The sequence below is a fragment of the Haliotis cracherodii genome, unplaced genomic scaffold (assembly GCF_022045235.1).
Source record: "Haliotis cracherodii isolate W230 unplaced genomic scaffold, xgHalCrac1.p SCAF_16, whole genome shotgun sequence".
Taxonomy (NCBI): domain Eukaryota; kingdom Metazoa; phylum Mollusca; class Gastropoda; order Lepetellida; family Haliotidae; genus Haliotis; species Haliotis cracherodii.
In genome coordinates, this window is record NW_027266271.1 from 10,783,226 (window position 1) to 10,809,471 (window position 26,246).

Sequence of the window (26,246 nt, forward strand, 5' to 3'; positions counted from 1 at the left end):
TGGTCACATTCGGACCAGGCAGGCCTGTGTTGGTTGATGTATGTCATCGATCCCATCTGCGTGGATCGATGCCCATGATATTAATCACTGGATTGTCTGGTCTAGCCTCGAGTATTTACAGACCGCCGTCATATAGCTGGAATATTGCTGAGTGTGGCATTAAACAACAAACAAACAAACAATACATGGGTGTATACTTTCCTTTGCCCATTAGTTTATTATGCCGTCTGACCTGGAACCACGGTGACCGTCAGTACAACTTAAGTGAACGAAGGCAAGACATTATTTATTGGAAGGCAGAACATGTGTTTTACATATTTTCTCGTCTCAAGAAAACCGTTGCACTAACTACTCTACCCAATGATGTTAGATACTGCCACGGCATGGCCAACTGAAACAGAAAGCGGACCTTTTAGTCTGCTGCACATGTACTAATATAATTCATCCTTACCCACTTTACAAGTGTTTAACGTGTTCAAGATTATTGCATTTGTATAGCGACGTGCATGCACGTGTGTGTGCGCGCGCGTGTGTGTGTGAGTGAGTGTGTTAGTCAGGGTAACACCAAGTACCATATCTTAACGTCTTTTGGTACGACGCGGCCGGGGATCACATCCACGACCTTCAGGACACGCGTTCTATCCACTATTCCATGGAGACGGTCTACAATTCGAGGGACAGATTTTTCATTTTGGAACAAGCATATCGTAACATATGCTGGAATTTAGTAAACAACTGGCACTGACAAACCTAGAAATATATTCAGGGCGATTCGGACGCACGGCGGGAGGTATTTTGGACGCCCAAGGGACGCAACTCTGCACAACGATTTCAGTCGTTTCAGAGTTGAACGGGGCGGAAAGCAGGTTTCAGTGTGAATACTATGCAACTATAGTTCCCGTGTCCGTACATTTCTGACAGACGTTCTGTGTAGGTGAGAGGATGTTGTTGACGTTGAGAAACGTCTCCCTGGACGAAGCTGGACATGCCGGCAAGGCGGTCTGGACACACTCGTCGATATGCTCCCGCATTCTACAAAATATTAATATGTATACGTCAACGCAAGAGAATAACCAGTCTCGATTATCCGCAAATGATTCCATTATACGTAAAAGGGAAAATAGCTGTAAAAAAATATTTCAATAGATCACAGGAAATCAGTGACGACACCAGGTGTTTATAAAAAGGGTAAGCATGTCCTCTTTCAAGGCAATTACATGTACTACTTATAATAAGTAAAAAGTGCATTTATAATGCGGCAGATTCCATTCACCAAGTGGATGCTCATAGCGCTACACTATTATTACCCCGGTCAATGGAACAGTGGGCACTCGATTTTCATTCTCAGCTTCCTGGGGAGTATACAACCCAAGCTGCCCGTGAGGCGCTAGAAGGTTACCATCTCATCCTACTGGGTACCCACTCACTGCTGGGTGAACAGAGGCACATTTTGAACAAAGTCACTTAAATAAGGAGACACCACATGTGGTACTTGTCCTTCAGTGTTGGGCAGGACCGAAGCTCTAGAAACTCTGAAGAGTCAAGCTGCCGAACGCGGTCACCCATCCAACTACTCTCCGAGACCAACGTTGCTTAACTTCACCTTATTTGCGATCTGTGCACGTGCCACCGCCACTACTGCAGCAAGGGCCTTGTAATCAACACATTAATCTTATCAAGGTACCAACTTTGATGTTGTTGGCTTAACTTTATTAATGCTGTTAAAATAAGAGAATGTCTGTTTGCCTGCTCAAAGAGATACGAACATAGATATAGTCTAAAATAATTAAAAAAAAGATTTAGTGACTCGCCTACAAAACATAGCTTGCATGTTGCGTTGGTAAACCAAGTTAAATTCATTTGCCATTTTTTGCCAAGCACACTGGAACACCTTGGGGGAATTTGGTGGAGCGCATGTGGCGTCATAATCTGAAAACACACACAAATGTTCAATACAATGAATAAGGTGAGTAAGTGAGTTGGGTTTAACGCCGCTTTTTTTAAAGTATTACAGTTATATCACGGCGAGTCAGCTGAATGTGGGAGGAAATCCCGAAGTGATGCAGGTCTCAGACGTTTACCACTTCGGTGAAACCAACGAGCACGGGTATGGTGCTGACAAACCTAGAAACATGATCGGGGGGAACCAGGATTCGAACCCACAATCATAGGTTTCTGTCGTGCCCAAGGGACGCAACTCTGCACAGCGTATCGCGACGACTTAGACGACTGGGCCACCCGTGCCCCCAATAAGAATAAGGAATAACATGTATGAGTTTTAGAAACATTCAAGCAATACCACGACAAGGAACACAAAAGGTTCACATATGATGCATTAACAAAACACATGGGGGAATCGAACCCAGACATTTGGCGTTACGATGGAAAGACGACACTCGACTGCCTCACCTTCCTACACAGTTTGTCGATATAACCTAGCAACCATCTTGCAATTCTCCCTAGACATGTAAAAGACATGTATAAAAACAAGGTTTACTTTCCCTTTAAAAGTCCCATCCGTCATATCACAACGTGAATTATCCATTGATTTGCCTAATAAAATATCCTTTGCTTTTCTTTTTTTATCAACCACAAGGCCATTTTTTCTAACCCATAAGCTACGTAAACACAAAGCACAGACAATTTCCTAATTTGATTTGCTCAAAGGTGCTTTTAAGGATATTGACCACCTGGAGCTTAAATCAAAATACCAAGAGATGTTGATTCATTACACGCTGCGTTATATGGTTCCAGTTTACTGTCTCTCTACACATGTAACATTTGTACATTACAATTTTTTGATTCAACTTTAGTTCCTGTGGCATCGGGCGTGACTTTAAATACTGTGCCTCCGTCAATACCATTGCCATTAAATAAATATTGTTTCAATTTTCCGCGTTATATGAAAACGATTCTGTTATACAGTAAACTACGGTTATAACGAACTCAAAGGGACCACTTATTTTAGTTCGTTATAACCGTAGTTCGTTATAAGCATACATACAGCATAACTACAAAAAAGTTGGGATAAAAAGGTAAGTTCGTTATATCCGTCAGTTCGTTATAAGCGTGTTCGTTATAAACGTAGTTTACTGCACATGAACGCACTCGTCACTGATATTGCATTAAAGAGTCCAATGCGTGTCCTGTTGTGTTCCTTGGTAAAAGAAAAAGGAAAAAGTGTTCCTCCCTCAGAACTTTTCTTTTCAATAAATAAATTATAAAATGTCCCCGAGAAACAAGTTATTATTGACTTTAGTTCTAGTAAAGAATTTTGGAAACATACATCAGATTCCACCTTGGTAGCGGTACCCGCGGTATCTTTATTTTAGATCAAATTAGACCCCATAAGACAGCAATATTGACTCAAATGGACATCGGTAGACTAACATTTAGTCTCTGAAATCTTATATTACACAATATCCTTCTTGACTCTAAAAATTACAAAAATTCCCTATGCATGCTGATTTCAGAGCTAGCTTGAGCTGGCTAGACTTGCTTTTGTATGCATATCTAGATTATTATTTTTTCATAAAATAAATATATTCCACGGTCATGGTGCAGGACTAGGACATCGGTTGCAATGGGGGACAATGTGAGTCCCTGGGAGAAGGGGCTGACTTAATGGATCGGGTCGTCAGGCTCGGTGACTTGGTTGATAGCGTGTCATCGAACCCCGACGACGTGAATCTTTGCTCATAATATCGATACATGTATTTGAAACATACAGTCAATGCCCAACCTGCGATATGAGTACATTTGTACTGGATGGCTGCTTCCACGTCTTTCAGTTGAGGGATTTGGTATATGAGATTGTACCAGTTGTGAAAGAGGCAGGATCTGCTGATGTCACTCACGCACTGAGCTGCGACCTTCAAGGGAGCTGTATCGCTGAAAAATGTACTAAGTCTTGGTTACAGCTCAGGGCCCTGATTCTCAACGCGATCGTAGCGCTACGACTGTCGTAAGTATAATATTAGTTATTATGCTCCCCAAGTGAGATTGACCAATCAGAGAGCAGAACTCCTGACCCCACATGAGCCCGTATACCGTCAGTAAAAATCCAAGTAGTTGTTACTGATCCCATATGAGGCCGTATTCCGGCAGTAACCGCCATTTTGGATATTCCAGCAACCACCTCACATATTTCACCTGAAAATTCTGGTACGGAAATTTTATATTCGGCTTTGTGTTTTTATGTCATTAATCGTGATGTGCAAGGACGTTTATCTTTTTTAGATCATGTTCGTGCCTTTATTAATAAATATGACAGTTAAAATTGTCAACAAGGTTTGGCCTCTAAGGTTTGAAGAGTAGTCTCCCTTTTGCCCTTAACGTCAACAGTTGTAAGTGTCAAGTTTTCATTTTGACACGACATATACGATAAAGATACAAAATAGCTCAGGCCTCGCCCAATATGTTTCCGCTAACCTAATATGACACCGTATACGGCAACTAAAGACACCTTAACGAATTTCTTATGCCAAAAGGTTCACACAATTTGGTATCTTTATCGCACATGTCATGTCAAAATGCCAACTTGACACTTACAACCGGTATAAATGACAGGACCGGTACATATGTTTCCGATACAACGCTTTAATAATAACACAGACGTTAACAACGGAAGATATAATGCACTATATGTGAACGTTTAAACAAGTATTATAGCTAAAATGGATAGAATTGTCATTGAAAATACCCGCATGTAATCAGCAATCTGCGGGCCACTATAACTTGAAAGCAGACGGGCTGCTATCTATTCAATTGCTATATGATGTCATTGGCGTCACGTTTGTGACGTCATGTCGTCATGTTTGTGACGTCATCCTATATAGATATATATGACGTTGATATTTGAAAATCAGTGACCTCCGTGTTTTCTCTATATATTTTATGTATAATATCACGAACGTGGTTTCTTAACAAATTAATGTATCTGCACATCACAATTAATGATATTAAAGCTCAAAACAGTGTCGAATATATCATTTCTGTACCAGAATTTTCAGGTGAAATATGTGAGAGTGAGGTCGGTGTTAGAAAATCCAAAATGGCTGTTACTAACGGTATACGGTGTCATATGAGGTCAGTAACAACCATCTTGAATTTTTACTGACGGTATACGTGCCCAAATCGGGTTAGTAGATCTGCTTTCTGATTGGTCAATCTCACTTTCAGGCATAATACATCACAATATGGGATCGTCTTAGCGTTACGACTGGTTTGTAGAACGGCGCCCATTACGTGACAATACTTTGGCCATATCATCGTTTAGAAGACGCTTTTAAAACTTTCATCCCTGCCTAATGTGATGATTACTTTGCTGAAGTATATATATACGCTTGTGGAATGTGTGGTTCATCTACAGCGACAACCAGCTACTGCTTCTCCATCTGACGCGTCTACCAGCCCTGTCACATCTCTTACATAGTTCATCCCAGCTGTCATGTTTTTATCATAATCATTGTACATTGTGTTATTCGTTTGTTTGATTAGTGCGTCATCGAGCGTGGATCGTTGTTCACAATATCAATCACTGGATTGTATAGACTTGATAAAATACAGGCGTCATGCAGCTGTGGGCGAGAGCGGTTGAAAGGAGGGAGGGAGAGAAGGAGGAAGAAAGGAAGAGAGCGGGGAAGAAGGGGGAGGGAATGAGATAAGGGGGCAGACAGGGAAAAGGAGGAAGGAAGGAAGACGGGAAGAGAGAGAGAGAGAGCGAGAGAGAGAGAGAGAGAGAGAGAGAGAGAGAGAGAGAGAGAGAGATTTTAGTAAGTAAACAGACTCCCTAGTCTACCCATGTTTCCCTTTTCTATACACTATTATAGAACCCTTCTATATTTAACATGTACCATACCTTGGTCTTAGCAATTCGTTATGATTATGGGCTTTTGGGATTACTTCCCAAATTAAACTGTAATAAAAGTGGAACACTGCACACAGCGAGGTCAAACTAAACTCACTCACACATTACCTGCAAGTATCTGCTGGTGTCTGGAGAACGACCAATGCTGGGATGGTGTAAGTCATCTCCATCTCGGTGATGAAGGCAGGGAGTGTTATGCTGTAATTTCCTTTATTAAAGCATTGTCTGTACTGGGCATGGAGATCAGCTGAGTGGAAACACACCCGAGAGTCGGTCACTGCACCTGGTTGGCCATCTGTCCATCAAATACACACACCTCGCATGTACCATTGAAACACTTCAATCCCATTAAAATCAGATCTTAGTTCTCGCTACCGCTAAACAAAGATCTGAGGACATCCCATTACGGGTCACGTCTGAACGACCTTTCATCCAACCAATCAGAGCGGCGCTTAATAGATCCTGAAAGTGGCAGTCAGAATGTGTTTTCTAATCATGCAACCTCGAAATATGTAACAGAGGGTATTCCGAACGACAGTTACGGGGTTTTGATCATATCCATACAATCTAGGCCATCTATAAGCCATTCCAGAATGTTGTTTTGGTCAGTTTTATATTTTTAATCGAGAATACGTCAAAATATGTTTCGAAGCGTAATCGCCAGTTTGAAGCTAATGCCGTAAAGCTCGAGAAAGCAGCCTTCTGATTGGCAAATGTCGATTTCTTGTCAGTCATTTCATTGGTTGGTCAATGTTCGTGAAAGGTCGTTCTGACGTGAGCCGTAATGGGATGTCCTCAGATCTTTGGTTAGCGGTAGCGAAAACTAAAATCTGATTTTAATGAGATTGGAAACACTTCAATCAAAACATGTATTTCTAAAACCTATTATTAGCATTTAGAAGCTTGGGCACGCCAGAAACCTGTGATTGTGGGTTCGAATCCCGGTTCGCCCCGATTATGTTTCTAGATTTGTCAGCACCATACCCGTGCTCATGGGTTTCACCGAAGTGGTAAACGTCTGAGACCTGCATCACTTCGGGCTTTCCTCCCAAATTAAGCTGACACGCCGCGATATAACTGGAATACTGTTAAAAGCGGCGTTACATCCAACTCACTCACTCACTCACTACACGGGTGGCCCAATTGTCTAAGGCGCTGCAATATCCTGTAAAGAGTTGCGACCTTTTGGCACGCCTGATCATGATTTGCCCCGATTATGTTTCTAGGTTTGTCAGCGCCATACTCGTAGGTTTCACCAGAGTGGTAAACGCCTGAGACCTGCTTCACTTCGGGCTTTCCTCCCACATTAAGCTTGAATAATGTTCGAAGCGGCGTTAAACCCAACTTACTTACTCATCAGGTGAATTAATTCATCTGATAAAGTATCAAGAAGGAGTCTGGAAAGGTGTCTGTATCAAGTTGTTATTCATAACATTCCATAAAATTCTTTCTCAAGGTACATGTACTATAATAAGGGCGAGATTGCCATTAGTCCGGATACACATACACACAAACATGCATCCATGTCGCTATATGAGAGCAATACACTTGCACCTGCGTTTCAATACCATCACCACACTAGATGTGATGTAAGGCGGTTGTGCCTCACCCCCGCACATCGCTATGACATTTTCACTTGGATTGTCTGGTCCAGACTCGATTTTTTGCAGACCGCCGTCATATAGTTGGAATATTGCTGAGTGCGGTGTAAAAGAACAAACCGACCAATCAACTTACTATCTGTGGCACACTGACTAGGTTCCATGGCTCTGTAGGCGGCTTTAAACGCCTCAACAGTGTGCATCTTTGGTGTGCATACCTGAAGGAATTTCTCCGCGCAGTCTAAAGCGGTGCCGTATATCCTGAAGAATACAAGGCAATGTGTTAAGTTTTTAAATTGAACAGTCTCATGTGTAGAAACTTACTCTAAAAAGAACCATTATTTGGTTTAAGCAAAAACTATTTAAACAATTATAAATATTATGTAATTATAGTGAAAATCACATAATTCTTGATAAAACTAGATGTGAAAAAATATATAAATGCATCTCCATAGAGAGATCATATTAATCATAACAAAAGGGTATGTCCATTACAACTGTTCAAACGTGAACGTAGCAATAAACAATCATAAGACTATACTGCTCATATTGTCAATCACTGGATTTTCTGGTCCAGACAGGATTATTTACAACCGCCGTCATATAGCTGGAATATTGCTGAGTGCGGCGTTAAACAAAAAAATACAAATAAGACTATACTGCTCATGATGTAAATCACTGGATTGTCTGGTCCAGACTCGATTATTTACAGACCGCCGTCATATAGCTGGAATATTGCTGAGTGCGGCGTTAAACAACAAACAAACAAACATGAGACTATACTGCCTCAATTTTGTTAAGGATGCTGCAGTATTATACATGTGGAAGATGCTCGAGTGAAAAAGGGTTAATAATCGAGTGGAAGAGGGTTAATGGTCGAGTTGGTAGTGGGTTAAGAGTCGGATGGAAGAGCGTCGGGTGAAACAGGGTTAATAATAGTCGGGTGGAAGAGTGTCGGATGGAAGAGGGTTAGGATGCTCGAGAGGAAGAGGGTTAGGGGTCGGTGGAAGAGTGAGTAAGTGAGTATATTTTTACGCTGCTTTTAGCAATATTTCAGCAATGTCACGTCGGAGGACACCATAAATGGGCTTCACACATTGTACCCACGTGGAAGAGGGTTAAGGGTTGAGTGGAAGAGGGTTAAGGGTTGAGTGGAAGATGGTTAAGGGTTGAGTGGAAAAGGGTTAATAGTCGAGAGGAGTCAGGTGGAAAAGGGTTTAGGGTCAGGTGGAAGAGGGTTAAGGGTTGAGTGGAAAGGGTTAAGGATTGAGTGGAAAAGGGTTGAGGTTTGAGTGGAAGATTGTTAAGGGTTGAGTGGAAAAGGGTTAATAGTCGAGTGTTTGAGGATCAGGTGAAAGGTGAAGTTGGCGATGCACGGTATGTCATCTAGCTGAAGACAACAGAGCACTCTATAATTAAACATTGTGATACCTGCACATCACTGCCTTCGCTTCGCCATATGATTTGTCGAGTTTCGTGGACCAGTTTGCGTATTCTAAAATGTTACACTGAGCCAGATCGTCCTTTGCAGAATTCACACAGCTGTCGTTGTAGGAACCTAGGTTGCAAACAAAGCCGTCACCATTTAACGACATACATATTTCACACATAAGCATTGCCGTTACTTTCTGTGTTATAACGTCATACATATTTCACACATAAACATTGCCGTTACTTTCCGTGTTTTAACGTCATACATATTTCACACATAAACATTGCCGTTACTTTCTGTGTTTTAACGTCACACATATTTCACACATAAACATTGTCGTTACTTTCTGTGTTTTAACGTCATACATATTTCACACATAAACATAGCTCTCACCCTCTGTGTTTTAACGTCACACATATTTCACACATAAACATTGCCGTCACTTTCTGTGTTTTAACGTCATACATATTTCGCACGTAAAAATGGCCATCAATCTCTGTGTTTTAACGTCATACATATTTCACACGTAAACATGGCCGTTACTATCTGTGTTATAACGTCATACATATTTCACACATAAACATTGCCGTTACTTTCCGTGTTTTAACGTTATACATATTTCACACATAAACATTGCCGTTACTTTCTGTGTTATAACGTCATACATATTTCACACATAAACATTGCCGTTACTTTCCGTGTTTTAACGTCATACATATTTCACACATAAACATTGCCGTTACTTTCTGTGTTTTAACGTCACACATATTTCACACATAAACATTGTCGTTACTTTCTGTGTTTTAACGTCATACATATTTCACACATAAACATAGCTCTCACCCTCTGTGTTTTAACGTCACACATATTTCACACATAAACATTGCCGTCACTTTCTGTGTTTTAACGTCATACACATTTCACACGTAAAAATGGCCATCAATCTCTGTGTTTTAACGTCATACATATTTCACACGTAAACATGGCCGTTACTATCTGTGTGTTAACATCACATTCATATTTCACACGTAATCATGTCAGTCACTCGGTGCTTTAACGTCATACACATTTCAAAGGTAAACATAGCCATCACTTTCTGTGTTTTCACGTTATACATATTTCACAGGCACACATGGTCGTCATTCTCTTTGTATTAACGTCATACATATTTCACACGTAAAAATGGCCATCAATCTCTGTGTTTTAACGTCATACATATTTCACAAGTTAACATGGCCGTTACTATCTGTAATCTAACGACATACATATTTCACACGTAAACATTGCCAGCACCCTCTGTTTGTTAGCGTCATGCATAGTTCACACGTAAACATGGCCGTTACTATCTGTAATCTAACGACATACATATTTCAAACGTAAACATTTCCAGCACCCTCTGTTTGTTAGCGTCATGCATAGTTCACACGTAAACATGACCGTTACTATCTGTAATCTAACGACATACATATTTCACACGTAAACATGGCCATCAATCTCTGTGTTTTAACGTCATACATATGGCTGACCTTCAACAAATGGTGACAGTAACCTGTAAAACTGCCGATATACGTCAACAATAGGAAGCAGACATTCATGTTTTATTTGTCTGTATTTGAAATCCGAAAATTTGTCACAATGTAAGCGATTATGGTATATGACGTAGTGTGCCTGTGTTTCATATATATCTTGAATAAAACAAATGTGCTGTGTAACGCATAATAAATTAAATATAGTGCCTAAAACTCGGCATAAATCTCCGATCTGTTCACATGTAGTATATTATTCTCACCACACACATATCATCGTAGTCGAAACAAAAAACAAAAACAGCAAGGGAACATAGTGAGTGAGTATGGTGAAATAGCTTCTCAAATAGTACCTACGGAATCGAACCCCGGCCTTCGGCGTGAAGAGCGAACGCTTTAACAACTTGGCTACCCCGCCACCCAGTAAGGGAACAGAGAGAACCATGCCCAACTAATCAGTATGACAATATGGCACCTGGTGCTCGCAAAATAGAAAAGCATTTAATGGAACACCATCACTCAGGACTTTACCAGCAACGTAAGCGGAGCATATAGCCTCCATTCCCTCGACTACATCGTTGCCAGTGTGGACGAAGTCCGCAATGTGTGGAATAGCGTTACTTGTCAAACACTTGTATGACACTGCCATGACACATCGTGCCGCCTGGTTGTATGGCGTAGGGTTACTGAAAGGAGACCAAATTGTTGTTAGTAGCTTTATCAAAATCGATATCATTCATGTATTTCATTAGCATGAGCAACTTGAGCACTTAGTTACATAGCGATGTGCATGGACGTGCGCATGTGTGTGTGTGGCTGCTTGTACTTGTCCAGACTAATGCCGAATCATGCTTTAGTTTAACACGAATGCCCCACTCAGACACAGTATATTGACCCTGAGCCAACCAGTCCGTGTTTTATCCGCTTAATGCTGAACGCCAGGCAGGGTAACAATAAGTACCATCTTTGAACGTTTTTTGGGGTATGACGCGATCGGGGATCGAACCACCGACCTTCCGCTTTCCGGACAGATGCTCTATCACGAAGACGTACCAAAAGATTGTCTGGTTTTATAAATGTCATAATATTGCATTCATTTTAACAGTGACATAATACAGTGTGTCGATGTATAAAAGGAATTCGAACAAAGCGTGTGAGAGAAAAAACACGTGCAACATGAACCATCTGTAGTCATGACATGTAAAATTGAATAACTTCTCATCACCTACCCCGGTTGCTCAGTGAGAAAACAGTGGGTTATAAACTTATCATAATATGAGAGGTTGCATGTTCGATTCACGTCATGGAATTTTCATGTAGAATATTTTGTGACTTTTAACCAATCATCAAACAAAATTGTGTTGATATTAAGAGCAAAGTTCATTAAACGTTAACTGTACCTGCGTATAACAATTGAAACGTAAAACCTCAAAGCCGGTTTAAAAGTGAACCATTTCAAAACCTCGGTTTGGAGGAGGCCCGCTTCAAACCTAGGTTTGGAAGATGAGCTAGTTACTAGGCATTCGTCAAAGCTCGCCCCTTTCCGTAACCTGCAAGACGTCTCGTCCCCTATCGATGAATGTTATGCGCGAAAACACGACAAACCAATCAGATTGCGCGTATGACTTCAAATAATCCCGGAGGAATAATTTTTTACTTTACTTATGTCTTGCATTTAAAAATATACGCAGGTAAATGTTTTCAATCACACTGTATAATACTGTAAGTCTCGATGTGTTTTCAATATCATCTGGAATATATATGACATAGGGAAATATACGTAAATCATTGCGCAATGGGTTGATAATTCTGCTGGCTGATCCCGTTCGCGCTTAGACGGAACCCAGTCGCAAAAATGGCCACGAAAGGGGCACGAGTCGCTATTCGGCTTGTTCCGGAATAACACGAGTTGTTCACGAATGGGTTACCAGGCTTACCCGAGGTTGTCAGGAACCTAATGCAATATAGGGCAATAAGGTGATATGTTTATAAACACCTTAAAATATTGAAGTGTGGTGTGACACAGTGGCTTAAAATGTCAAAATATGGAGTTGGGAAGTGACCTGCACATCTTCTGAATATCCTGGGTAAAGAACACATTAGCGTTGTTGGTAACTAAATCCGGTGCGCCCGACGGTTTAGAGAAGGTCAACCCCGTGATGTTGTAATAGTGAGCACACTCATCGAACGCAGCATTGTAGTTGGCGGGGTCGTTGCAGTCGACATTGGAGACATGAAATGCATCTGTAAAACAGGATTCGTGCAAATGCTTTCAGACAGTTTCCTAGGACCATACCTCTTATCACCGGGTTTATGACATCGTCGAATATGTCCAGTGGACTTTGCTATTAGCAGAGATTTCTTATGATTTGGCAAAGGGTAACGTCTCTAATATTTATTCATTTGTGTTTCCAATTTTGATATCGGACAATAATTGTCGATTTGGAGAAACGAGATGTCACTTCACTTCCTGCATTGGCCTGCCAACTTTGCAATTGTTTTTGTCATTACGGAAAATATATTAAGCTTAAAGACTAAAACCTGAGTTTTTAAAGCTATTTTCCTTCACAGTTTAGGATACGTTCCAACTGCGAATAGGTAAACCAAATAATTAATAAAACACCTTATAATAATGTGGGTTTGTATCTACATTTCAAGGTACGTATATGCGGTAGTTAGTTTATCATAATCTCAAACCATCACGAACAAATGACGTATAATGCAAATCTATGTTAACGACCCGGAAGGCTAATAAGTGTGTGAGTGAGTGAGTTGGGTTTAACGCCGCTTTTAACAGTATTCCAGTTATATCATGGTGTGTCAGCTTAATGTAGGGGGAAAGACCGAAGTCATGCAGGTCTCCGACATTTACCACTTCGGTGAAACCCTGGAGCACGGGTATGGTGCTGACAAACCTAGAAACATATTCGGGGCGAACCTGGATTCGAACCCATAATCATAGGTTCCTGGCATGCCCAAGGGACGCAACTCTGCACAGCGAATCACGGCGCCACCCATGCCCCCGGAAGGCTAATAAAGCGTTTGTAGTTGTATGTGACAAAGTTGATACTGTCATGAAGACCACCTACCCTTGCATGACCATTCAGTGAAAAAGGAGTCAATAGTGCACGATCCATGCCAAAGGAGTAATGTACAATTAAACACTGAGAACTTGGTTACATTACCATAAACCCTGGCTGCGGTATAGGCCGTGGCATGTGATGTCTTCGTTGACGATGCCGTGCACAAGTAAGTGCCCTCATCACTCCCCTGTATGTTGTTGATGACGAGGATGGATGATGTCCCCATGTTGATAACATGAACCCTTAAACATATGAAACTAAATCTAGCATCAAATGCATTTTACTGCAAAAGGAAGTACATTAATGAGTACATTAACCAAAACTAACATAACTGATCGTCTCGTAATAGTCTTTAATGTATTTTCTGTAATGCTGTTACATTATCAATGGCTGAGAAATAACGAGCTCTTTTACATTAACCTGGATCAACAGTATGGACCTAAAGGTACATGCTTTGTCGTAGTTGTTGTAAAGGTATGCGCGTTAAGATGGCGTGTTATCCCTGAACGGGTTGGGGATTGGGAGTTGATAAGTAATAAGTCATTGATGCACGTATTCTTTAGACATAATGCGCCAATCAGTTAAACATTAATAGATAGATAGGTATATGTAGACAGACTGACAGACAGACAGACAGATAGATAGATAGATAGATAGATAGCCAATCAGTCAAACAAATAGATAGATGGGTTTATGTAGGTAGATAGATAGATAGATAGATAGATAGATAGATAGATAGATAGATAGATAGATAGATGGGTGGATGGATGGATACATTTTTGGATGGATGGATGTATGGATTGATGGATGGTAGGATAGATATATAGATAGATATATAGATAGATAGATAGATAGCCAATCAGTCAAACATCTAGATAGATGGTATATGTACATAGATAGATAGATGATAGATAGATAGATAGACAGATAGATAGATAGATAGATAGATAGATAGATTGAAACTCCCATCTCAAGGGGATGTTGTTGCATGTTTCTATCAAAACTTAAATGTTTTCAGAAACTAAGCCTTAAATCTACATATCTAGCTACAGTGACAGAAACTCCATTCCCTAAATACTACGTGTAATAGGTGTAATGAAGTATTAATTAAACTGTACGCATATGGATATGTTGATATTTGACGGTTGATTAGCAACAAATAAAGGTACTGATCGCAAACTAAAGATGTTTCATTTTCTGTTTCATAAATTAAACTTAAGTGTTGGAAACGTGCAATGACAAACACCTGTTAATGAAGAATATCTCATGCCCAGCCGTTTCCTGCCCTGTGTCATATTGGCTACGTGTCTTTACCTCCCCTGTGTTGTGTTCGCTACGTGTCATTGCCTGCCCTGTTTTCTGTTTGCCACGTGTGATTACCTGCCCTGTGTTGTGACGCGTTGTACGGTTGTGACACGTGGTTGAGACGTGTCATTACCTGCGCTGTGTTGTGTTCGCCACGTGTGATTACCTGCCCTGTGTTGTGTTCGCCACGTGTCATTACCTACACTGTTTTGTGTTCGCCACGTGTCATTACCTACACTGTTTTGTGTTCGCCACGTGTCATTACCTGCCCTGTGTTGTGTTCGCCACGTGTCATTACCTACACTGTTTTGTGTTCGCCACGTGTCATTACCTGCGCTGTGTTGTGTTCGCCACGTGTCATTACCTGCCCTGTGTTGTGTTCGCCACGTGTCATTACCTACACTGTTTTGTGTTCGCCACGTGTCATTACCTACACTGTTTTGTGTTCGCCACGTGTCATTACCTGCCCTGTGTTGTGTTCGCCACGTGTCATTACCTACACTGTTTTGTGTTCGCCACGTGTCATTACCTACACTGTTTTGTGTTCACCACGTGTCATTACCTACACTGTTTTGTGTTCGCCACGTGTCATTACCTACACTGTTTTGTGTTCGCCACGTGTCATTACCTACACTGTTTTGTGTTCGCCACGTGTCATTACCTGCCCTGTGTTGTGTTCGCCACGTGTCATTACCTGCCCTGTTTTCTGTTCGCCACGTGTCATTACCTACCCTGTGTTGTGTTCGCCACGTGTCATTACCTGCCCTGTTTTCTGTTCGCCACGTGTCATTACCTACCCTGTGTTGTGTTCGCCACGTGTCATTACCTACACTGTTTTCTGTTCGCCACGTGTCATTAGTTGCCCTGTGTTGTGTTCGCCACGTGTCATTACCTGCCCTGCGTCACGTTGATGTCGTGTCGATGCGTGTCCTTCCACTGGTAGACAGGAGCATCAGTTCCACCCCCAAGACCCACACCTGCACAAGCAAGTCTCAGGGTGCCGCCCCTTTGCTGATATATATGTCGCCCAGTAGGGACAATCATCACAGAGCCAGCTTCTACAAACCAACAGGCAATTAGTGTCGGAAACGTGGATACATACAAGCAAGGGATAAGTTATAAATTATGTTTCATGTTCCTTTTTGAAAAACCAGCCATCCTCAGAGCAGCTTCAGGTGTTCAATACTTACGTTTTAGATTGAAACATGCCTCCTGTTGAATTTTCTTGAGTTCATCAAGTTTCTGGCCAGAGTCTGTGGTTCCTCCCCCTACACTCGGACACTGTCCCCCCAGGCTGACCACACACTCTAGAGCCTTGCCCCACGCGTCAAGGTTGCTGTCGGGTATGTAAACAGATGGCAATGAGCTTGAGACGAAACCTCTATAAACTGATGGTTGGTTGGTTGTTGTTTAACGCCGCACTCCGCAATATTCCAGTTATATGACGGCGGTCTGTAAATAATCGAGTCTCGACCAGACAATCCAGTGATTGACATCATGAGCATTGATCCATGCATTTGGGATACGATGACATGCATCAACCAATTCAGCGAGTCTGACCACCCGATTCCGTTAGTCGCCTTTTACTGGTCTATACAAACAGGCCAAAGCTGCTAATATGGGATCCAGGTACTGGTTTGTGTGTTTGTTTAACGCCACACACAATATTCCAGCTGTATGACGGCGGTCTGTAAATAAACGAGTCTAGACCAGACAATCAGGTGATCTAAAGGTCTCAGATTCGACAAGATTTATTGACTGGCGTTAGTGTTTAACGCCGTATTCAGCAATATTTCCGCTATATGACGTCGGTCTGTAAAAAAAAAACGAGTCTGGACCAGACAATCCAGCGATCTACACACTTGGGATACGGAGACATGCAGTTAACCAAGTCAGGGAGTCTGATCACCCGATCTATTAAGTCGCCCCTTGCTTGGGGCCTGTAATCTTTCCCTGAAAATCCACGGGTATGCTGGTTTGTCAGTACCGTGCCCGTCCCCCTGGGTTTTTGGTTGGTTGGTTGGTTTGTTGTTTAACGCCGCACTCAGCAATAGTCCAGCAATATGACGGCTGTCTGTAAATAATCGAGTCTGGACCAGACAATCACAGTGTAGATGTGATTTCGACTTGTGGGGGTGAAGCACAACCTCCTTAAATCTGGACCAGACAATCCAGTCATTAATATCATGAGCATCGATCCACGTAATTGGGATACGATGACATGCATCAACCACGTCAGCAAGCCTGACCACCCGATCCCGTTAGTCGCCTCTTACGCGTGGGTTTTTACCATTGTGGTAAACGTCTATATCAGCAACACAGCGAGACTGTCCTGCCACATTAACCTGCCACACCGTGACATGAGTGAAACACTGAAGTCGTCTAAGGCGCCACAAATCGCTGTGCAGAGTTTTGTCCCTTAGGCGCACCAGAAACCTATGATTGTGGGTTCGAATCACGGTTCACCTGATTATGTTTCTAGGTTTGTCAGTACCATATCCGTTCTTGTGGGTTTCACAATAGTGGCAAACGTCTCTGACGTGCATCACTTTGGGCTTTCCTCCAACATCAAGGTGACACGCAGTGATATAACTGGAATACTGTTAAAAGCGGCGTTAAACCCATCTCACTCACTCACGCAAGGCGACGTTGTTCATAGTACATCTGAGTGACTTCGGGGTTTTTCTATCACCTCGGTTATATATTCAGTACTTTGCTTCATGCCATGATCAAGTTATGAAAATATTTCCCTAATGATAAGAATGATGGTGTTACCCCGAGCTACACAAGCAAACATATTGCAATACAAATTATAAATTATGGAATACAGTAAGGGACATTCTCGCGTTCTCGTAGGAACAAGCTGAATTTGCTAAAAGTGCGAAAGTGCGAGATCGAGAGAACGCCAGCTTTGTCCCTTGCAGTATTCCATACAAATGACAAATGGTTTAATAGTTTGTACTAAGAACAATACACATTAATATGAAGCGAATTCAATGCTAGATTTTACAACATTCCTTGGAGAAGATACATCGCAGTACCGTGTAACTACTGGATTAGATACAGTAAACTACGGATATAACGAACTAAAAGGGACCACTATGTTTAGTTCGTTATAACCGTAGTTCGTTATAAGCGCGTTCGTTATAAACATAGTTTACTGTATGTTTAAACAAGAACTGACTCGGTCCAAGACCAGTCTCGTGGCAGGATGAGCTGTGTGGAAGACAAAACAATTTAAGCCTTTTCAACAACCCTTTTCGGGTTCTCGTAATGTCCTAAAATGCATACATTTCCTGAGTTAGAGAAGTATAGCAGAGTGTAACAGAGTCACCAACCTGCACATCGTAGCTGGGTCCGCCAGTGTCAACACCGTCTTCATTGTCTCCACAACGTTGTCAGCGGCTACGTTGATGTCATTTGGTAGAGTAAACGTTATGTTGTTGTCTGTCAGACATTTTTTGCTTTGAGCAACGAACTGGGTAGGATCGGCACACGAGTCGGCAAGTGTATGTGTCAGGACACTGCTGAAAACTTAGACGAAAGAGTGAGTGAGTGAAAGAGTGTGTTTTATTTAAGGCCGCTTTGAATAGAATTCTAGTTATATTATTAATCTATCACCTCCTGAACCGTATAGTGGTAGGGCGTTACGTTATAAGATGGTATTTGCTATTACCCTGCCTGGCGTTCGGCTTTAGGGGCTAAAACAAGGAGTCAGTATACTGTGTCGGAGTGGGGTATTCATGTTTAACTGCGGCATGGTATCCCATTTGGCTCACACTACTACAAGCACCCCCCCCCCCCCCCCCCCCCCCAACCCCACACACACACACACACACAAACGTGCATGCACGTCGCTATATAATTACAATAATCATTTACGCGACGTTAAACCCCAATTTCACCTCACCTATAACCTTTGGGACAATAGCGGTTTCTTCGACCGCGCCTCCAGTGATGGTATCGATCGCGCCTACAATTATGGTATATAATCATAATGGATATTAATATATTAATACAATAACAGCCTGCTACTGATACCAGGGCAGTCTTAGTTCATATTCCTCATTGCAACCATGGGAGTCCCTTAGTTGTATGTTACATGCAACTGACTCATTTAAAAGCAATGATTGTGTTTTCGTCTCTGAAAGCAATTTTGAAACCATGGTTTGGGTGTGTTGCCGTGAATCCTAGTTATCGGGCACCAATGCCAATCATCTCCCTACTGTGTGGGGCGTACTTACACTAACCCCTGCCTGTAGTCTCATTATTGCATTAAATGAGACAGGAAATGCAAACAGAACCAATACTGGTGTGACAGTCATTATATTTATCACCGTTTCGGATTCTAGTCTAGCTCAGAATGATGAAAATGAAAAAGGACTTGAGGAAAGAATTCCATTATTATTATTATTATTATTATTATTATTATTAATACAGATTAAAATAAAAAATGCAGCAAAGAGGGTTTGGGTGATCCAGGCACAGTCAGGCTAGTTGTTATTATTATTGGTAGTAGTAGTAGTAGTAGTAGTAGTAGTAGTAGTAGCAGTAGTAGTAGTAGTAGTAGTAGTAATGATATATATAATTATATATAATGATAACACTATAAGGTAACAGTAAGGAAAAGGTCATTATTTTATCAAATAATTATGAATATTTCTATAACTATGTCCTGTGGTAACAGTATAGAACAAAAATAACAGGATGGAAAATCTTCAAATAATCTTGACAAAACATGTGAGATGTTACTGGTATTCATTTTCAATATATTCATATTCAGTCAAGTAAGCAAAAAATAAATGCTCTTGGACCTATATATCAGCAACAAAGCTAACTTGCGATATGTAACTGCTGAAATTCAATAGTTTACAGTTACGATGTAGCTGTGATTTCTTCCAAAAGTGTGGGATCTGGGCAGAAGTGTGAGTGTGATCCCTCAAGTTGTTTTTGTTGTGGTATAATGGCCAGGATATTTTCCAACTTATACCAACACTTATCTTTAATTTTAACTGGCCCAAAGTAACAATTTGCTCTCCTCCCGACCTTATGCATACACTCACAATAAACATCACTGTTTCCAATGTCTTCAACAATACCTGGATATGGCAAATTTTATCGTACCAGACTACAACATATTTTCGAAGTAGCCACTCTGTATTTATGTCTTGTTTCATATTGACAATTAAGCCAAACTTCAGCTTTCTCTTCTCTTCCTTCCTCCACATTTCTTCCCTTCATCATGATCTGTCTCTTGATGCTTCACTCTTCCTTCAGTCTCATTTCTCTCCCCATCAACTTTCTCTCCACCCTTTACTCCTCTTTCAGTCTCATTTCTCTCTGCACCACCAACTGTCTCAATATTCTTTACCCTTCCTCCATTCTCTTTTCTCTCTTCATCTTCAACCATCTCACCACCCTTGTCCCCTCAATACTCATTTGTCTCTCCATCTTCAACTATCTTGCCTTCATTCCCATTTCTCTCTTCGTTTTCAACTGTTCTTCTTCCTTTCCCCATTCCTTCATTTTTTCTCCAGCATCAACGTTTACTATTTTATCCTCTCCCCTCCCTTCCAACTCTCTTTTCAGCATCAACACTGTTTTGATTCTTCCCCATTTCTTCCTTTATCCTTTACATCATAATCCTCAACATCAACCCTCTCTTTGCTTTCTTCACTCCTCACTTCATAATCACTTTCATCTCTTAGCATTTCAAAATCCAACATCAGTTCACTGCTTTTGTTTCTTTCTGTTGTCATAATTTTGAATTGTCTGATCCTTGCCATGTCCTTCTCCAGATTGTTCAAGTTCTTGATCATCTTCATGGATTTCGATTGGTAACACACATACAAAGTGATTGGGCACCGTGGTGTTGTCTCGTATCTGCTCGAGTACTGCTCCACATTATGTGGGCAATAGCAGACTTTCTCTGAACACGTGGCATAATAAGCCTATTCAAATATTTCCTGACATTTGCATTACCCAATTTTGGGTAGATGGAGAACAAAGGCATTTGGTGGAAACATGTATCTGCCAGATACCCATGAATGTCCTTGGTTTTCTGATTTCTAGAACTTCTTGTTCATAAATAGCCCTGATCTTCTCATTTGATAGAACAATGCCAGGAACATACTTGTCAGAAAACATTGCAAAAATGTTTGTGAGATCATGTTTTGTCTGGACCTCTATTCAAATACAGATCCTTGTGTAGAACTAGTTCCACAACTATGCGAGCCCGGATTTAATTGGATCTGTCTTCATGCCCATAGGCAAATATGCTGCCTGAGGAAGCAAACAATCTCTATCAGCTCTGACAATCGTAGGGAAGAGTACCTTGTCTCCAGGAATATCATTGGGGTACACGTCCAATGCCTTTTGATCCACAGTCAGGATGTTGCCTAACACGCTCCCCGGCTGGCCTTCTTTTTCTTCTAAGTCCAACCCACGGCATTCCTCTTGTAAAATCTGAGCAAGCCTCTAACTTTGCAAGAATTGAGTCAAAATCAGAGGTAGTGGCATCAATGTGTTGTTCTGGTGAATCTTTTTTCGGTCTTTTGACTCTTTTCCTTGTTGGATGTTGACTAGTACTTGGTCTTGACAGTGCAAATAGAAAGTCTTTTGCGTCATGGCCCTTGCATGGTTTTCTGACTGAGCAGCTGCAGCTTACATCTCTGTAATGAAGAAGACTGTGATTTGATGAAGGCTCATAGTCCCTGGTATTGGCTTCAACTGTAGTTGTGTTGGATTAGTTTCTTCAGCATTTGCGTCTTCTATCAGGTACAATTTGATGGATGTTTCCCTTTCTAATTCGTCGACAAAGCACTTGCTCACATTATGACTCTGCCATGTCTTACTCTCAAATCTGCCATTCTCTTCAAGGTGCCACCAATCCCATCAGGTATTCCTTTCCCATGGCCCGGTTCATGATAATTCCACGCACCACCTTTAAAACCCATTTCAAAGATAGTCTTTGAGAACAGAAGTTCCCCTTTTGCCTATATAGGGTACATGGGCCATCACTGAAAAAGTGGATGTAGTCTATATGCGGATACTTGTCTCTTATTTCAGTAAGAATTGGACTGAGATGCACCAGGTAGCTGCCCATGTTGTAGAGAGTCTGACACTGTAGTAAATGTTGTGCATTCTGGTTTGTCTTTGATCTTGATGAACCAGGCACCTGTGTGTAGGGGTATCAGAGTTTTTCATGCACCAAAGGGCATGCTTTGGACTTCAGACGCATGTTACCCTTCATAATTTTCGGCAAAATCAATGTGGAGGAGACACTCATTGTGACTAAGGTTCTCCCAAATGTGTTTATAATAGGAGAACTGTTGTATGAATGTTTCCGGTATCTCCTAAATTGTTCATGAAATTGGTCCACCAGATCTCCAATGGTGCCCTGTACTGTATGTTTCTTGGTGATGGTAATGTCTTTGACTTTTCCTCGAATTGTTCGACTTTCCTTGACAGTCTTCCACTGAATCCAAGAGACTGTGTCATTGACATTTTCTATGATTTTGCTTTCGGAACATGTCGCACAGATGCCATACATGCATGTTTTGTTCATTGTGTCACAGGCAATGCTTTTCACAAGTAATTGCAGGCCACACCTACGAATCAAATTGAGATCATGTAGCTTTTTGGATAGCAAGTTGACATTTTTTACATAAACACGTTTTTCGATCCATTTCAGATGGAGCCATCACCAAAAATGGTCTCACACGTGTAAATGTCTTGTAACTAATTTTGTCTTCTGATTCAGAACAACACTTCTTGAGCAGATTCACCCATGGTGTCATTTACTAAACGTTTCTGTCGTTTAACTTTGTGTATTGTGACTGTGGTTTTCATTCCGGTTGTAATTCGTGTCACATCCTCACGGAGAAAGAATACTCTTTTCTAACCTCTGTAACAAACTGCCTGCTTTAGAACCTTTTCCTTTCCTAGCAAAACACCTAATTTGTCTTTCAGCATGCACTGTCAGTTTGTATTTCCTGAGAATATTTCCCCTGAGCATTTTGGTTATTTGATTTTGTTGCTTTCTACCAGACTTGTAGCTTTGTTTCATCTGATTCAAGAGGACATTGTGGAACAAAAACGTTTTACGGACAGTCTTCATTTTAGTTTTTTCGTCTTGGACCTGGGATTGTCTTTCTGAACATGTCAGCCTTTTTCCTTTCCTGTTGTAGTTGTTGCTGAAAGACACTTTCTTTTAAACTTGCTTTCAACCCTGTTCCTTTTCTTTCTTGCTTGCTGTTTTTGTCATGATTCATGGACAAGAGGGTCACAGTCTGGTGACTGTGGGGGTGTTAAGTGACTTTGAAGTTCTTTTTGTCTTCGTTTCACTGATTGTTTATACAGTCTCAATTTCCTTTTACTCGTTCTATGCTCTCTCGGAGTCATGTCCTGAACCAACTTTTTCTTTCCACATTTATTTTCGTTTTCATACTTTTGCTTTTCTTTAGATAGGTAAGATTGTATTTTTATGGTATCAGCATCTCGCCTTGCCCTATATCGGCGCTGCTTCTCTGCCTTTGAGATGGCCATGTTTCCTGTGGGGGAAAAAGCATCACTCTATTATGTTGTTGTTTGACAGATTCTTTACTATTACCAAAAAGTTGTGTCATGTTTTCCTATTCAAACCATATATTCAATTTGACCTGTTTAATTATGGCAAACATGGCCTATCAATAAGAACTACAATTTTGATTAGTGGAATACAGTCAGGGCATAAGATACACCTGTAATATTATCTGATAGACAAAGGATTTCCATCCTGTTACCTAACTACGTCCCTGCTGTTACTAGTTAACATTAAGTTGCTGGTAATATGTTCAAATTTCACAACATTGGAACATACAATTTCCCTTGAATTGTACCAACATGCATTGTATTAAACTACTACTAACCCATGATGAACCTGTCACCACAAACTATATAAGTTTACTTGAAACTATTTTATTTGTAAAATATTTCTATCCTGTCAATTTTTTTCCTTCCTGTTATCTTCAAAAGACATTGTTCAAGGTTTGCTAGTTTGTTTAAACTTGTTAAACCAAAACAAAATTTCACTCTCAAACTGGCAAAATGTGTAGTCAGCCTTATGCCTGGGTATTTTTTTAATAAAGCTGTTGCTTTTAATTCTTGTACATGCTTCATGAAAGCTCTCTCTTGTTACTTTTTTTCTTCTTTCCTGTTACCAAAGCCATGGTAACAGGAGGGAAAATATATTACAAAAAAATGCTTTATTACAAATGGATGGTCCATATGCAACTCCAAAATGGGGGGAAATTGAAGAGACAGTAGAACTCCAGTTATGTGAACAGTTTCAAAAGAATATTTTATTAATTACCCAGAAATATGATGGTAACAGTAGAGAACCCTGAGAAAAGATCTACTTACCTGTAAGACCAACGACTGCATAAAAGATGGACTTTCAGGAACCAGAAGACCAGAAATAAGTTTCCATGGGGTGTACAGGAAGTGCTTGTGTGCATGACACTAGCCTCACTTCCAAATTAGGGAGACTAAATTGTTTTATGATGGTACTTAGCTGTTGGTAACAGGAGAGAAAGTAGTTTGATGGACATACTACTTATACCATTTATTTCACATCCAATATGCCCCAAAACAATATCTACACAATTTTGTGATGAATTCAGTCACTGTGTATGAAATATCACACTGATGTAAAATAATTTCCAAAAAGTTATTTTTAATACTTAAGTTGAGCTAGTAAAAACTATGTTGATGAAAATGGACAGGCATTTTCTCATACCCTAAACTTGAATAAAGACGTATATTGTTCCCCCGACAAATATTCTTGTTTAAAGGACATCATTTTCTGATTCAACATCAAACACATTAAATATAAACGGTTACTCTGAACAAAAAACATTCTAAATAAAGCAATCGTCGGGAGCAGAATGGGCCGGACAGGAATGTTCACATTTTTTGACAATGACTTTTTGACAATGATATAATTTATATACGATAATGTGAGTGCATTACTTGAGCCACTCCTTTGAAGGCGAACAGCTACATTCCCAGGGCCATGCCTTTGCGGTCACACTCAAAAAGCACACGTCTGTTAGATTATAGGTCTTATCCAATCTATCCACATGTACTTATGCAAAGTTTAAACACACACCAGGGCCTCGTTCCATAAAAAGACCTTGGCGCTTAGATGATCGTAACTCCAATACATTACCATAGACTTACGGGAGGTCGTAGCGCTACGACCGCTTTTGGAACGGGGCCTTCCAAAGGTAACATATACACCATATGTGTCTACTTTCTCCAATGGCATTATGTAGAGCGACCGAGCATGTACGACATGTATTAATCCCATGAATATACACAGTAAGGGTCCCATGTTCACTGGTGACGCTGATAACATGAATAACTAGAAGTACGTGCAGCCTGTTTTTAAAATTACTTAAACATTCAAGCATATTTTAAACTTACCTAAACATTCCAGGAACATGTTGACCGTTACTTCAGATAGAATGTATAGAAGCCAGCTGACCTGTGTTCTTTATCACCACCTTATATTATCTGATCTACCGTGTGCCCTCTGTCTACATATACACAGTCAAACAAGTACAGACACGTTTGAATTATATTAATATATTTTGTGTGATGCTAACGCTTCAACCGCTAGGAAATCCTTTTAAAAATTATATAACGTTAGTGTGAATTGTTGGTGTGTAAGTTTGAGATGCGATGAAAGGTATGGAATGGAACTGTGAGGTAAAGTGAAATGGGGTTTAAAGTCACGTCTAAGATTATTGCACTTATATAGCGACGTGCATGTACGTGTGTGTTGGTGCGTGTACAAGTCCGGACTAATGCCGATTTTATAGTGCTAGCCCACTGAGATACCATGCCCCAGTTTAACATGAATATCCCACTTAGACACTGTATACTGACTCCAAGCCGACGAGTCCTTGTTTCAGCCCCTTAATGCCGAGCGCCAGACAGGGTAACAACAAGTACAATCTTTTAACGTCTTTTAGTATGGCGCAACACGGGGATCGAACCCCGGACCTTTCACTCTCCGGGCGGCCGCTCCACCACTAGACCACGGAGGCGGTCAGGCATGGAACGGGCACAATGTGTCTTGTACTAGTCCGGAACAGGTGCTAGACCACTAAGACACCATGGCCCTGTTTTACATGGACACCCTAACTCAGACATAGCATACTGACTCCGGGCCGACTAGTCTTTGTGTTACCCTCTTAATGCCGAACACCAGGCAGGGTAAAAACAAGTTACCGTCTTCCGGTGTGACGCATTCGGTGATTTAACCACCGGCCTTCCGCTCTTAAGGCAGACACCCTATCCATTAGGCCACGAGGCTGGCCTCATGCGATCGAAACAAGAGCAAATAAGAGTTAAACGATAACAGTATTCACTTTTGTTTAGGAA

At 41.0% G+C, this 26,246-nt stretch overlaps 1 protein-coding gene and 1 pseudogene across 1 annotated transcript; both read right to left on the minus strand.

The window, feature by feature from the left end:
• Positions 1 to 272: 272 nt before the first annotated feature.
• On the minus strand, positions 273 to 25,352 carry LOC139463380 (uncharacterized). The gene is made up of 14 exons (XM_071244638.1): positions 25,284 to 25,352; positions 18,155 to 18,350; positions 16,007 to 16,152; positions 15,709 to 15,874; positions 13,614 to 13,753; positions 12,492 to 12,672; positions 10,960 to 11,114; positions 8,902 to 9,028; positions 7,607 to 7,731; positions 5,978 to 6,164; positions 3,743 to 3,891; positions 1,812 to 1,929; positions 911 to 1,032; positions 273 to 391 (listed from the first exon to the last, which is right to left on the minus strand). The coding sequence occupies exons 1-14, from the start codon at positions 25,300 to 25,302 to the stop codon at positions 354 to 356; spliced, it is 1,869 nt and encodes a 622-aa protein (XP_071100739.1). The 5' UTR covers positions 25,303 to 25,352; the 3' UTR covers positions 273 to 353.
• Positions 21,034 to 22,308, minus strand: LOC139463379 (uncharacterized; annotated as a pseudogene).
• Positions 25,353 to 26,246: the final 894 nt, after the last annotated feature.